At 44.2% G+C, this 15500-nt stretch overlaps 1 protein-coding gene across 1 annotated transcript in view; it reads right to left on the minus strand.

Annotated features, from left to right (window-relative positions):
* The window catches only part of LOC310864819 (myelin protein zero-like protein 2), a 34725-nt gene extending 23355 nt beyond the window's left edge, over positions 1 to 11370 (minus strand). The window contains exon 1 of the mRNA XM_083773610.1: positions 10964 to 11370. Within this exon, the coding sequence (XP_083629736.1) occupies positions 10964 to 11015 (52 nt within the window). The 5' untranslated portion in view covers positions 11016 to 11370. The remainder of the gene's footprint in view (positions 1 to 10963) is intronic.
* Between the last annotated feature and the right edge of the window lie 4130 nt (positions 11371 to 15500).

Here is a 15500-nt window from a genome sequence, read left to right on the forward strand (position 1 = left end):
GTGTGTGTGTGTGTGTGTGCGCGTAACAAATGGACCCTTACACGTCTGTAACTCTAACGGGTCCATCCGTACACTCTCAGAGTTCCATGAAATGCAAAGGTTTGAGAACCACACCCACCCTTGATTAAAACACATGACACACATTATGGCAGCCAATCAGAGAAGCCTGTTTGCTCCCTTTAATTAATTAGCAAGATAATGTTTTGCAGCCAGGTGTGTGAGCCAGACATATCACAATAAAACAGCAGCAGCAGCAGAAAGAGACTGCTTGTACTGGGCTTAATTTCCCACATCGTGCAGCCAATCTATGTTTTTCCCCCATAATCAAATTACAGACAGAAACAGTGTTACTGTAACAGCATGATCCTGACTGGGACCAGGGTTGCCAGATCTTGCGATAGAAACAAGGTCTATGAAAACAATCCCAAAAAGTAGCAGCCAGTTTTGGAACCCTATACACTTTTGACAATTTGGAAATAGCAGGTCTACAAGCTCACAACACATCTTGAGCTTGAAGATAAAACGAAAGATATTTGGAATATTCTTTTGAAACATTTTAACAACACAAATCTTCTGTGGGTGCAACGGTAGAGTCTGTTCTCCTATACGGCAGTGAATGCTGGACCCTGAAGCAAACCCTGCAGAGGTCTCTAGACGAGTGCTACACCAGAATGCTGCATGTAGTACTTAACCCCCCCAATTACGGCCAGTGTCGTAATTGACGTAAATAATCAATAAATCCCTTATGGCCAGTACCGTAATTGACGTAATCATTTAATTCCCTATAATCGGGGGCTTAATGTAACAAAACTTTTAGCTTGTTTGGCTAACGGCCGATGTAATCTTTAATTAAACGTATGAATAGTGCAGGCAGAAGGCCCAATCCACTGTTAATTAGGCTGGCCATAAGCCAGTTTTAACATCAGCAGGAGTACACATGTTACCAACAACAATCTGTACGATGGAATGCCAGCCAGGAAATAGCAGGCAGGAGAATGAGACTAGCTAGGACACTGCCAAAGACACCAAGAGCTGCCAGCCAGCAAACGGGTGCTGTGGGAACCAACACACGGGTACCGTGGGAGCCAACACACGGGTACCGTGGGAGCCAACACACGGGTACCGGTCACAACTTGGACTTAGTTCCCACACTAAAGCCCAGACCACACCAATGGGTCGAGACGCAACAAAACGGTTTCAGCGTTCGTCTCCAGCGGTGTGATAATTATGTCCCGTTGCACGTCGGCACGTGGTGGCGCGTGACGACCCAATTGGTGCAACTACATTGCGTCTACTCACGACCGCTCGGTTGCAAGGAGTGGCATGGCGACCCATTGGTGTGGTTTGGGCTTAACATATTATGTGGAAGTCGTGGATGTACCCAAGAAGCGCGCAGAAGCGGGATGACTGGAAGCGACGATGGAGGGCTCGTCTGAGGACCACCTATAGAGATGTGACCCTGGCACAATGTTTTCATTTCACAGGGAAATATACATAATCTGGAGGTCCTTCTTGACTTCCTGTAAAGCCCTATAGTGCTTCCATATGGGAGCAGATAGCTGGGTAAAGATCAGTGATATGTGCAGAACCCACGGGAGGGGTCTCCTATCCGTTAGCTGGAAGCTCCGCTTGTTTATCTGACTTGTAAACAGTTTGGGGAACAAGTGTCCACAGAACCCAACACAGATGTGCACACATATCGCCATAAAGAGCACACGATAACAACAGCTCACATCGCGACGCATTGTGAGCTTGTAGCCATTTTCAAATGGACGAAAATGTATACAGGTCTGAAAGTGTTTAATGAAAGTTTTGTGATAATAATAACAATCCACAAAGTACACTAGTAGTAACTAAAGTTTTCAATTAAATGTAGTGGAGTAAAAGTACAATATTTACAAAACATACATTAACCACTTCAACCCTATACATTTTGGCCATTTGAAATGCGCTGCGACGCATTGTGAGCTTGTTAGATCTGCTATTTTCAATAGACTTTTGAACTTGTGAAATGGGACATTCTGCAATATGAGTACTTTTTACTTTTAGTACTTCAAGTACATTTTCAATTCCGAACTTTTACTTGTAACAGAGTAGTTCTAAATTGCAGTATTGGTACTTTTACTTAAAAAAAACAATCAAGTACTTTTTCCACCACTGCAAATACCTCAAAATTCTACTTAAGTGCACTTAGTTAGTTACTTCACACCACTGACGGGCACGCACGTGCATGTGCACGAGGGTTTGGCCAGATTTGGCAGCATGGTGCACGCACGCACACACACACACACACACACACAGTGTTTACACTTGGCAGAAGACACATTCGTATAAGACAAACAGTGTTCGTGTGTTGCCTTTGCCTTACATTAACACACTGAGTAGGAGTATGCGTGTGTCTATTGGTGTGTGTGTGTGTGTGTGTGTGTGTGTGTGTGTGTGTGTGTGTGTGTGTGTGTGTGTGTGTGTGTGTGTGTGTGTGTGTGTGTGTGTGTGTGTGTGTCAATGATTAGGTTTGGTGCTTACTTTGAATTGAAACACAGATTAACACAAATATTTATGTAAAGTACAAATGATTGGAACATGCTTAAACATTCGACATTTAAGGTCCAATATTTCTACAATTGCTACAAAACCTTTCCATTATCCAGTCATTTTGGGGCATAAGCAAAAGGTTAATGATGTACTGTGCAAGTTCACATCATGTATATATAGTCTTTCACTTAGAACAATTTGTCAAATATTTTATTGGTTGTCAAATGTCCATCCAGTTCAGTGTGCCCTCAGTAAAGTCTCATCTTGATTCTGTGTTGAACTACTGTTATGCTTAAGCAGTGTTCATTTGTAAAAGCAGTAATTCTAAGGTTACTGTATGGGTATGGGTGTATGGGTGCCCGTTTATCGTAGCCACCATCATTTGATTAGGTGAGTAAGACACAAGCGGTGTTTTTTTGCTACAGTACATGCCAGACGAGTAGGTGATCTCCACATGTAAACAAAGCCATACATTAGCATTTCTATGGGCGAGGGTTGTTAGACTGGTGGGGGGGGATGGGCAACAATGATGCAAATTGCCAAACCGGACCGTATGCGCATGACAGCCCACTGAGTCCTGCAGTGGAGGGTCGGAGTTAGGTCACGAAGAGGATGAGTGATTTTAGTCCTTTGGACACGTTGTTTGTATACTATGAGCTCTGCTAATTACACTTTGGTCTAAAACAAATTCACTGAACAGTTCACAAACTGTCCAAAAGTAAGATCCTATACAATCTTACCAGATCATGTTGAATGCGAGCTCTGCTGCGAGCTCCATGTGGAGCATATAGACGCGTCACCATGGGAACCCAAAAGGGGTGGAAACCCGTCGGCAACGGGTGTTTGCTGTACGCGGAGCCGTCCTGAAAAAATTGCTTATGAAGTCCCTATTGTCAGCCCTCCACTCCTCCACTCGACACAAAGGGCCGCGTGGTTGTGTGGTCCTCTTATGTGAGGCGTGTCGGGTTTAGCGTGTCAAAAGCCACACCTCTGTCACACCGATCTGTTGTTATTATGCATAGGACTGGATTAGAGGAGATTATGTGTCTGCAGCTATACAGCCTATTACATGTAAATAGTGGACGGCACGTCCCTGTATGTGTGTAAACATCAATGGATACAGTATGTCTTATACATGTAAATAAAATGTGTGTGTGCGTGCATGCGTGCGTGCGTAAACTTCACTTGCATCAAAAACACAGTATAAGCTCTGCCTGGCAAGCACCACACACACACAAGGACAGCTCTCTGTGTGTTTGCATGTGTGCACAACTGCACAACTAGTGTGTGTGTGTGTGTGTGTGTGTGTGTGTGTGTGTGTGTGTGTGTGTGTGTGTGTGTGTGTGTGTGTGCAGTCTGTGCATGTTCTTAGGGGGAAAGTTTTACATATTTATGCACCGCAATGTGACAAGAATGTTCTGTGGTCATGACAGGTTCTAACAGTGTCATTAAGGGTAAAGGACCACTTCACCACTTTTCAACCTATCTTCATATAATTTGAAAGTAAGGTTCTATAAAATAACAATGTCATTCAGGAGGTGTTGTGTAAACTCTTTACAGGAAGGTGACCTGAGAGAGAAATGTTTGAGAACCTCCGTGCTAAATGCCAAAGTTGTAAAAAGAATGTAGCGTGTGTGTGTGTGTGTGTGTGTGTGTGTGTGTGTGTGTGTCCGTGTGTGTGTGTGTGTGTGTGTGTGCACGTGCGTGCATGTGTGTGTGCACGTGCACAGACATGGTGACACACGTCAGACATAAAGCTAGAACTCACCACAGCGTTGCCAGATTCCACCAGAGAAACAAGTAACCAGGTCTGTGAAAACAATTTCCCCAAAACAACAAGCAACTACTACTGTATAAGTCCATAGCTTGTAGATCTGCTACTACTGTAAAAGCCCACTGGTAGATCAGCTGTTTAACTAATGCATATTCATTAGGGGTCCAATGTTTTAGAAACTATTGATTTAAACAACATTTTAATAGGAAGCAAGCCCAAATATGCACAATAAATAATAATAATAATAATAATAATAATAATAATAATAATGAACACAACCCGCAACTACCAATATTTACAAACCACATACCCCGAAATAAAACCAAGCCCAAAGTCACCTATAAATTATGAGCAGACATGGCAACACACTGCTTCAGCAACAGACTGGTCATACTTACAACGAGCAGACATGGCAACACACTGCTTCAGCAACAAGGCGTCGTGGTGATGTGTGAATTGTTTTTGGGTGAACTACTCCTTTTAGTGGATGCTTTTAAAAAGGGACTAAAGACCTGTCTTCTAAAACCTGACAGTCATGTCAGAGTGGTGCTCAACCTTTTTCAAGTCAAGGACCTCAAAGATTATATGTATATTTGGCCGCCGACCCCTATCTGAAAATATGTTGTTTCAGGGACATGGACAGGAAAGACCAAGCAGATTTATCACTGCCTGGGGGAACCTGAGGGTCCGGAGGACAGCACCTCACATCAGACACTTATCACAGCCTGGGGGAACCTGAGGGTCCGGAGCACAGCACCTCACGAGTCACATCAAGACACTTATCACAGCCTGGGGGAACCTGAGGGTCCGGAGCACAGCACCTCACGAGTCACATCAAGACACTTATCACAGACTGGGGGAACCTGAGGGTCTGGAGCACAGCACCTCACATCAGACACTTATCACAGACTGGGGGAACCTGAGGGTCTGGAGGACAGCGCCTCACATCAGACACTTATCACAGACTGGGGGAACCTGAGGGTCTGGAGGACAGCACCTCACATCAGACACTTATCACAGCCTGGGGGTCACCGAGGGTCTGGAGGACAGCGCCTCACATCAGACACTTATCACAGCGTGGGGGTCGCTGAGGGTCCGGAGGACAGCGCCTCACATCAGACACTTATCACAGCCTGGGGGTCGCTGAGGGTCCGGAGGACAGCGCCTCACATCAGACACTTATCACAGCCTGGGGTCGCTGAGGGTCCGGAGGACAGCGCCTCACATCAGACACTTATCACAGCCTGGGGGTCGCTGAGGGTCCGGAGGACAGCGCCTCACATCAGACACTTATCACAGCCTGGGGGTCGCTGAGGGTCCGGAGGACAGCGCCTCACACCAGACACTTATCACAGCCTGGGGGTCCCTGAGGGTCCGGAGGACAGCACCTCACACCAGACACTTATCACAGCGTGGGGGTCGCTGAGGGTCCGGAGGACAGCACCTCACATCAGACACTTATCACAGCCTGGGGCTCCCTGAGGGTCCGGAGGACAGCGCCTCACATCAGACACTTATCACAGCCTGGGGGTCGCTGAGGGTCCGGAGGACAGCGCCTCACACCAGACACTTATCACAGCCTGGGGGTCGCTGAGGGTCCGGAGGACAGCGCCTCACATCAGACACTTATCACAGCCTGGGGGTCGCTGAGGGTCCGGAGGACAGCGCCTCACATCAGACACTTATCACAGCCTGGGGGTCCCTGAGGGTCCGGAGGACAGCACCTCACACCAGACACTTATCACAGCGTGGGGGTCGCTGAGGGTCCGGAGGACAGCGCCTCACATCAGACACTTATCACAGCCTGGGGGTCCCTGAGGGTCCGGAGGACAGCGCCTCACATCAACATTGGCACAGGGGAGGGTGATCTTCTGGCACACTGGCATAAGTGTGAGAGCAAGATGATTTTTGGTTTAAAATATACAAATAATAAAAAGAAAGTGTGGTCATCTAAATTAAGTTTCCTGAAATCTGCATGCAAATTTCCTCCTGCACAAAATTCTACATTCATTCAACCTCTGGGAGTCTGGGAGATAGGTGGGTTATTGCTCCTGGGCCTAATGAGCATTACACTCAGAAGATATGCAAGATAACAGTCCAAATCAGTTACATCTTGATGTGGTTCATGATTGAATGTCATGTTGACATGGCACACTGACCATCAAGAAAATAAAAACATGCATTGGGCAAAAAACGGCCAGTGGGCATGGCCCAATGAGTGGAATGGATTCAGCATTATGAAAACCCCCTAGTTTGACACATCACATGCTACATAAAACATTTTGAATATTTTGCCTTCTAGAGGTTGTTAATGGTATGGTCACAGATTATGCCGATTACGAAGATTGCTCAACATATGCAAGTTAGCGTCCGGCAGTTTCTACATGCTGGGGACCCATAGGCTACTAAACATTTCTAACGTAAAACCTTGGTGTACTCAACATGTCCTGGTTCACAATGGGGCTCTATGGGCTGGCTACTAGACTATATGGGCCCCTATTGTTTATATAGTTTTGTGGCTCAAATGCTGAATAAATAATGGACCTTGATACTGTATGAAAATGGTTGAAAACCACTGAGCTATAAATGATTGAGATTCAAGAACCAAATGGAGTGTAGGCTACACGTGACGTGGAAAACTATAACTCCCATGCAGTGTTTCGCTCTCCGTGAAATGACAAACATCTGAGAAGCGCTGATGTAAATGATGTAAATGCCATATCAAAGCAGAGGAGAGGAGAATGCATCCGCCACGGTCAATGCATCGACATGTCATGAACACTGACGTTCCTGTTATGACTAGCCTATTGAAATTACTTCACACACACACACACACACACACACACACACACAAGTGTTCGCTCTGAAAGAATATATAGCCTACCGGTGTTCAAAGATTTGTGCCACATTTTCATGATTTTTTGAAAATAGCAGATCTACAAGCTCGAACTCCCTCGTAGGGCGAGTTCCGAAAGCAACGCAGAAGTGCATTACTGACGTTAAACCACTCCCTCGAGTGTAATATTGCAATTAAACAACAGTTACCCTTAAAACTAAGAAAATCGCGGAAAAAACATTTTTTCAAGGACAGTTGTAGTCACTACGACCACAAATGTCCCAAGAAACTAGCTAGCCTAGCCACCGAGTTTGCTGCACTCTGGGAGAACAGAGCAGCTGAATTCTTTGTTTTGATTAGCCGTTCAATGATGCTGGTTTGAAGCACGGCTAGAAGGCTGTTTCAACCAATCAGATTGCTTCCTCGAAACGACCTGTTGTGTAATTGCCAGGTAATCAAAGGGACCCTTATAGATCTTAAAGTCTTCAGAGTGTAAAATGAAACCAAATGGACACCATTTGGTTTAATTTTAGGCTCTCAAGTGTTACGTTATTGTTAAACAATCTGCATTAGTCACTCTCTAAACCGGAGAGGGGTGTTTTGGCTTTTGTTACTCCGTTAGCTAGGAGACTAATCTTGATTAACTGGAAATCACCCACTTCCCCTTCTCGCACTCACTGGATTAGGGACACCTTGTACTGTGTAAAACTGGAGAAGATTAGACTCATTAAATGATAAGTTTGGGAGGATATGGGGTCCATTCTTTAAATTCATTCAGAAATTGAATCCGTCTCTGCTTGAGGATGTGTGAGCGAGGTCTGCTGGGCTTTTGATTGGAAAGTCTACTGTGATTGGACTGCTGTGATGTACTGAAAGGCTCGATTTTCGGTGGTGAGGTGACCACCGAACTACAACATGACGTCACGAGCCGCGGTGAAGAGCAAACCACCGCCACCGCTCCAGCCCTTCTCTCTGTTTTTACTCAGCACCGCTCAACGTTATTTCAGCTCCGGTGGTCAGCTCACCACCGGAGCGGTGGTCACCTCACCACCGAAAATCCAGACTATGAATGAGCCTTAACACAGATTATGGATGGATGTATCGTGTACTGACAATTGTTTGTCGGATATCTTGTACCGTTTTGTGTCTGTTCTTTTAATTTAAGGTTTGTTTTGTTTTCTGTTGTCCTTTTTCTTTGGGGTGAAAATGCAATGTATTTATTCTTCTACATTACACTTGTGGGGTTTATTAAGAGAAGCTGTTAATACCACAAATTCTTTTGTTTTTCAACTCCAGTATTGAATGCTTCTGTGAAAAAAACAATAAACAAAGTGTGGAATAATTGTTATTTTGATCAACGTTTGCCTGTTTTCTCTCCTAGTGGTACCAACATCAATACAGCATGGAATTGTGAACACCATCTTATCCAACGACAACAAAATATTCTATGTTTTGGGTCTGACAGGCTAAAGATAGACAGGGTGGGCTCCGTGGAGGGCCCTGGTCCACATCTGGTCCAGGTCGTGCTCTGTGAGGCCGGGTCCACGGTCACACTTCTGATGGGCTCCATGAATGATAGTTTGGAACCAAATGGACCCTTATGGGTCTGTAACTCTGAGTGTACAAATCATGTACATCATTTGTACTCTCTCAGATTGATTTTACAATACAAATTGGGGGTCTCAGAGTAGAAATGCCATTAAATGGGGGTCCGTAGACTATTGCATGTTAAACTGAGGATCCTTGAAATTAAAATGGTTGAGAATCACTGCTAAAGCCGTAAAAATGTTCTCTTATGGGGGTCCCTGCAGGCATATCTTTTCAAATGGGGGGTCCGGGGGCCAATTAGTGTAAGTTTGGGGGCCCTTGACGTGAAAAGGTGTGAGAACCTCTGGCCTACATTTAAAGTCTACGGATGGATGGAGGATGCATTGATTCACAACGATATGACTAAATGTGACGACTTGTACAGTATGTTTCCCGGAATATAACAACACTGGAGAGACAAAGGCTTGAGAAATGATTAAGACAAACAAAAGACCATGAATTAATGTTTCCAAGTTGTATTCTTCTGAGATCCATTTGAAACATCCTGGACATATACACACACACAGGAACTTGCGTGCATGTGTGTGTGTGTAAAGCACGGATACACAGTAAAAGACAGGAAAGCAGAAAACAAGGCCACAATGCCAGCCGGTACAGCAATTCCCAAGACCAGCTACAGAAGCCATTCTTAAGTCGTTATCCCGCCAGGCCGGGTGGCCCGACCCGACCGGGGGGGGGCGATAATGTTTAAACCTCTGGCCAAGGAATTGTCCTGCCGACCAGGTCCGTGCCAAGTCCTGGAGTCTTTCTACTTCCCAGTGACGCACCGAAGGCACCACTAGCGCGCTGAAGCACACACGGAGAATGATGTGGCTCCCCGTGGAGTTCACTCTGCTTATACCCTTCCGGTTGAAAAGATCACAATAAAAAGATCTGTAAGACCAGTGTCATTTCACTGACTCCACTTAATAAAGATCTGTAAAACCAGTGTCTTTTCACTGACTCCACTTAATAAAGATCTGTAAGACCAGTGTCATTTCACTGACTCCACTTAATAAAGATCTGTAAGACCAGTGTATTTTCACTGACTCCACTTAATGTCACCGATTCCAAGAGTAGGGTGACCACCAGAGCCAGACTGTTCATTTGAGGGACAGAAGTGTCTCTTGTGTGGGACAAGTGGGATGGGACAGGACTGGGTTAGCAACTTATGACTAAAGTTGCTATTACATTATCTTGATGTCATATTCAAACTTCTGCCTAATATTGCCTAATGTTGTTATTATTTAAAACCCCTCTGGCGTCTCACGTTTTCATGATGGAAAGTTGGTAACCAAATGGACCTTTAACTCTTGAGAGCGTAGAATCATTTCATTTTACGCTCTCAAGAGTTAAATTATTGTTAAACATCTGCATTATTTAGTCTTCACAATTAGAGAGTGTAAAATGATTGTTATTTTGATCAATGCTTCCCTGTTATCTCTCCTAATGGTACCAACATCAATACAGCATGGATATGTGGACAAAATCTTATCCAACGATACCAACATATAATTTAATTTTGGATCTGCAAGGCTAAATGTCATCAAATGGAGGTCCGTGGCTCAAATGCTGAATAAATAATGGAAAACCACTGTTTTAAATGATATTTTTGGTCATGGGTGGTATGGCCGACTTGGTACTGTAGCCTAGGGATATTCCTCATGTTATTTTAACAGGCTTAAATACACATCTTGCAGGAAAAGAGACAATGAGAGAGCTTTACAAATTACAACAGAAAGCCCACTATTAGTGGACTAACTATTAGGGCATTTTGTTTGACATTCTGGCCTGTAAGGGTCAATTGGTTCTCAATCTCTATACTATCCTTAATTATCCATAATTTGAGAACTTTAACTTTGAGAACCACTCCACTGATCGAACACATTTGAATAGTATAAACGAAAACGAGTATTAAAATATTAGGATGTTCTTCGAAATAGTAAGATAATTGCACTTTGTTTATAGTGTTCGTAGCGCGTAGGCTATCTTGTTTGGGTTCAGAGTTATAGAAAGAAATCAGAGAAGGCAGTGTGTGTGTGTGTGTGTGTGTGTGTGTGTGTGTGTGTGTGTGTGTGTGTGCGTGCGCGTGTGTGCGCGCGTGCGTGCGCTGTGTTTTGGCTAGTCTGAGAGAAGTCGATTTGGAGGAAAGCCCCAAAAAAACAAAAACAAAACAAACAAACAACAGAAACTGGGTCAATTAAAAACAATAAAACGTCATCTTCTCTCACCTGCAAGTCCAGACAGGACAGCCAGCACACTGTAGAGGCTCGTGGCGCACATCTCTGCTCCGCTCCGCGGGGTGTGTGTGTGTGTGTGTGTGTGTGGCCTGTGGGGAGGTTCGCTTGGTCCACAAACTAAACAGTCGATCCCCACTGCACCGAGACGCCGGTTCCGTTCCACCAAGAGTCACCAAGAAGAAGTCCAGTCCAGCCGGCCTTGGCTTCAGTCAGTTCACCCACCGTTTAATTTAAGCAGAGTAGCCCACCCGGTAGATTAATTCACCCTTTTACACTTTAAACAGGCCCAGAAACACGAGAGAATTCCCTACAAACAATTAAACAGCTCTTCTTTCTGTCTCTCTGTCTCTCTCTCTCCCTCCAGACGGTATGAACCTCAGAGTGGGACGCGTCTCAACTCGCCGCTGCCTGCCAATCTCTCTCTCTCTCTCTCTCTCTCTCTCTCTCATGAATGTCGCCGCCCTCCCTCCACCTTTTCCTGGGAGGAGACTTTTACTGGAGTTAAACAACACTCCTCTCTCTCTCTCTCCTTTCCTTTACAACTGACCCATTCTCTGTTTCTCTTCTCATCTCTTTAATGGCCAAACAAACACTTGAAGGAGCTGTAAAGAAAAAAAGGAGCTTGATTGTCATCCAACCTGTTCTGCTGCTGCTGCGTAAAAGCCTTTGATAAGAACACGAACGCGCGCGCGCGCGAGCGCACACGCACACGCACACACACACACACACACACACACACACACACACACACACACACACACACACACATACTTGCATACCAAGGCTGTTACACAAACACTATTCAGTCAGTCTGGTTGACGTTTTAACGAGTTGTAGGAAAAGTACCACTAATAAAGTAGAGCTATATATATATATATATATATATATATCTCAGTAGAAAATCACTGTGGTAAAAGTAAAAGTAAAAGTAGTCTACTGGAAATGTGTGATTAGAAATGGTGATTAGTATAAACTTACTTTTATGATAGAAATATAGGCCTAATGGATGAAATTCAGCTTGGTTGCTAAAAGTTGCACGTTGAGCAATTTGAGTAATTAGCATAATATGTGACCATACCATTAACAACCTGTATAAGGCACAAGCATGTGACACAAACTAGGGGGTTTTCATGATTCTGAATCCATTCCAAGCATTAGTTTTGCTCAAAATAATTCCTCGGCTAAGGCTGTTTTTAGTGCAAAACTCTGTACATCCACATTATGATAACAGGAGTCTAGGAGAGGAAGGAGATATGGTGTCCCAACATACAATAAGGTCAGACTAAAGAGGTCCTTTGTCCACCAGTCGACTTAATCAGGAGTTTGGCCAGGACTAGACTGAGCTGTGGACATTTCTCTTGTCTTCATGTTTTTATGTATATGTCATTTATTTTGTTTTGTTTTGTCAAATGTGTGTGTTCAAGGCCGCTGAGCAGCAGGACACATTCCAGTGCAAACTGACAATAACGTGTCATATCATATCTGTTATAGATGTGGTCAGGCTTGGATAACATGGAAAGGTCTATATGTGACCTTCATCAGGCTGCTATCTTTCTCACGTCACGAAGCCTGATGATGATGAAGGCCGAAATAGACCCACATGTTGTTTATAAACATTTCAACATGCATTTGAAAACACTGCGTGGGAGGTTTTTTTATCGCCCTTTTCAGCACGTCGGGCCCTCGGTTGGCCTTCTCCTACGCACATAATAATAATAATAATAATAAAAATCACACCCTTGTGAAGTGAGGGGTGCTCTTATCATCATACATCACAATTTGCCAAAGCCAAGGGAAGTGTCTTGAGCTGTACGTGATTTAGAAATCACACCTGTGTGAAGTGAGGGGCGCTCTTATCATCTTACAACATCAATTACAACATAATATGTGTTTAAGCAACGGGTGCTAATGTCTGCTTTAGTCCTCGACTAAAATCTTATCTTATACCAAATCGACCCTAACGGGTCCATTTGGTTCCATTTGTACACTCTCAGTCTCAGAGTTAAATTAACTGTGATTTTACAATATACATTGGGGGTCCCAGAGTTAGAAATGCCATTAAGTAGGGGAGAGTAGCTTAATTGAGGTCAAACCGCGGGGGCCCTTGAAATGAAAATGGTCGAGAATCACTGCTAGAGCCGTAAAGATATTCTCTTATGGGCCTAATTTTCCAAAGGGTGGGGGGTCCCCGCAGGCTCATTTTGGGGGTCCTTGACATGAAAACGTTTGGGAACCACTGCATTAGGCCCTATATGGAACCACGAGGCCCGTTGGAATGAAGAAGGTAGATAATCATGGATTCTCTCTGTGAGGCCGTGGGTCAGAAAGACAAGCTCTCCACTGTGTTCATCACCTCAGCTGTGTTTAATGAGTTAATGTGTGTTAACGAGCACCGCTGATGAATGGGAGGATATTGTCCATGGCAGGTCACACGCACGCACGCACGCACACACACAGACACACACACACGCACTCACACACGCACGCACGCTTGCTCCTGCTGTGGGAGGAGCATGCTGCTGGCTCGTCAAACATTTGGGGTTAATTGTTCTCTAGATTAGAAAGAATAGAGACGATATGCGCGTGACATCATCATATAAGATAATATGGGAACACCTAGTGGCAAAACAACTATAGGCCTACTTTATGGCCTTGACAGTCTTATAGCCAACACAACATCCACACAGAACAGTCCTATCTGACGATTGTATTAAACGACAATAAACAACGTTAAACTCACTTTGCCACTCACTTTATGCATGCGCATACCTTCTATGTATCTATACTATAGTGCAGGACCTTATAGGCATGGTACCAACATTGGCACAGGGAGGGTGATCACTGGCACACTGGCATAGGGAGGGTGATAACTGGCACAGGGAGGGTGATAACTGGCATACTGGCATAGGGAGGGTGATAACTGGCACAGGGAGGGTGATCACTGGCACACTGGCATAGGGAGGGTGATAACTGGCACAGGGAGGGTGATAACTGGCATACTGGCACAGGGAGGGTGATCACTGGCACAGGGAGGGTGATAACTGGCACAGGGAGGGTGATAACTGGCACAGGGAGGGTGATAACTGGCATACTGATACGATATATATGATATAGTACTTTATTGTCAGTTCACACTGAAATTTGTCTTGCGACACAGCAGCCAAGTATGCAGAAACACATATACAAAACACAAATAACAAGACAATTTACATACATAGAGACATGAGCAATATCCACCGCGCCTTAGATTATCCTGTGGCTACTACATCTCCTGATTAAGCCTCAAGGTCGACTGGTAGACAAAGGACCTCTTTAGTCTGACCTTATTGTATGCTGGTACACCATATCTCCTTCCTGAAGGTAGCAACCTATATTCTCCATACAACACATGCTTAGTATTAGAGGTGATATTCCTTGCTAACCTTAGGATGCTGTTATCATATGTGGATGTATAAAGTTTCTGAAGTTGTTGTCCAACAATCTTTGAACAAATGTTCAGTTGTTGCAGCAGTTGTGACTTTAGGGCTGCAGACAAACATCCATACCAGGTGGTACTACAGTACTGAAGAACACTCATAATAACAGAAGTGAAAAACAAAAGAAGAATCCGTCTACTAGCACCGAAGGATCTTAGAGGGCGAAGGAAGTAGATTCTTTGCTTTGTTTTCTTACACACTGAATCAATCTGATCTTTCCATGACAAAAGATGGTCTATTACTCCAAGGTATTTGTACGAACATACCTGGTTGATCGGTTCACCATGAATAGTAATGTGGGATCTGTGTATCTCTGGTGGTGTACCAAAAACAATCTCTTCTGTCTTTTTTGTGTTAATGATGAGAGCGTTGTTATCACTCCATTCAACCACCTTATTTACTCTGTGTTGGTGCAGTCCAGGATCACTGGAACTATCTAGGAGAGAAATCAAAACTGTATCATCTGAGTATTTTAGAATGTATTGGTCTGGTGTGTCAGTGCGACATTCAGACAGGCATTCCTCAATACGACAGCTGTCAGTATAGAGGGTGAAAAGTACATACTGGCACAGGGAGGGTGATAACTGGCACAGGGAGGGTGATAACTGGCGTAAATATGAGAGAGGGTTTTTGAGGGGCATTGTACCGTCCTACATCCAGCTTTTGGTTACCGTCCACACACTTCATCTTAAACATTAAACATTAAATTCCCATTGACAATGAATGGAGGATTTTACGTCATAGTGTCTGAGAAAATAGGCAGTTTCTATTTTACGTGATGAGGATGTACGATGATAAGAGCACCCCTCAATTCACAAGGGTGGGATTTTTCTTTTAAAATGTATCGTCAATTAAATTAAGACCCTCAAATCTGTATATTGCCAATTGTATCCTCCTGCACACAATTCTACTTTCCTTCTCTGAAGTGTGATTATGGGGAGGGAGTTATGGAGAGGGCTTATTGAGTCCAATGATCAAATACATTTACCACCTACCATTACAATGTCCTGATGTGAAAGAAAATAATTACTTCAAAAGAACAAAAGGTTGTT

This window comes from Protomyctophum parallelum (genome assembly GCF_964188405.1).
Source record: "Protomyctophum parallelum genome assembly, chromosome: 9".
NCBI classification, from domain to species: Eukaryota; Metazoa; Chordata; class Actinopteri; order Myctophiformes; family Myctophidae; genus Protomyctophum; species Protomyctophum parallelum.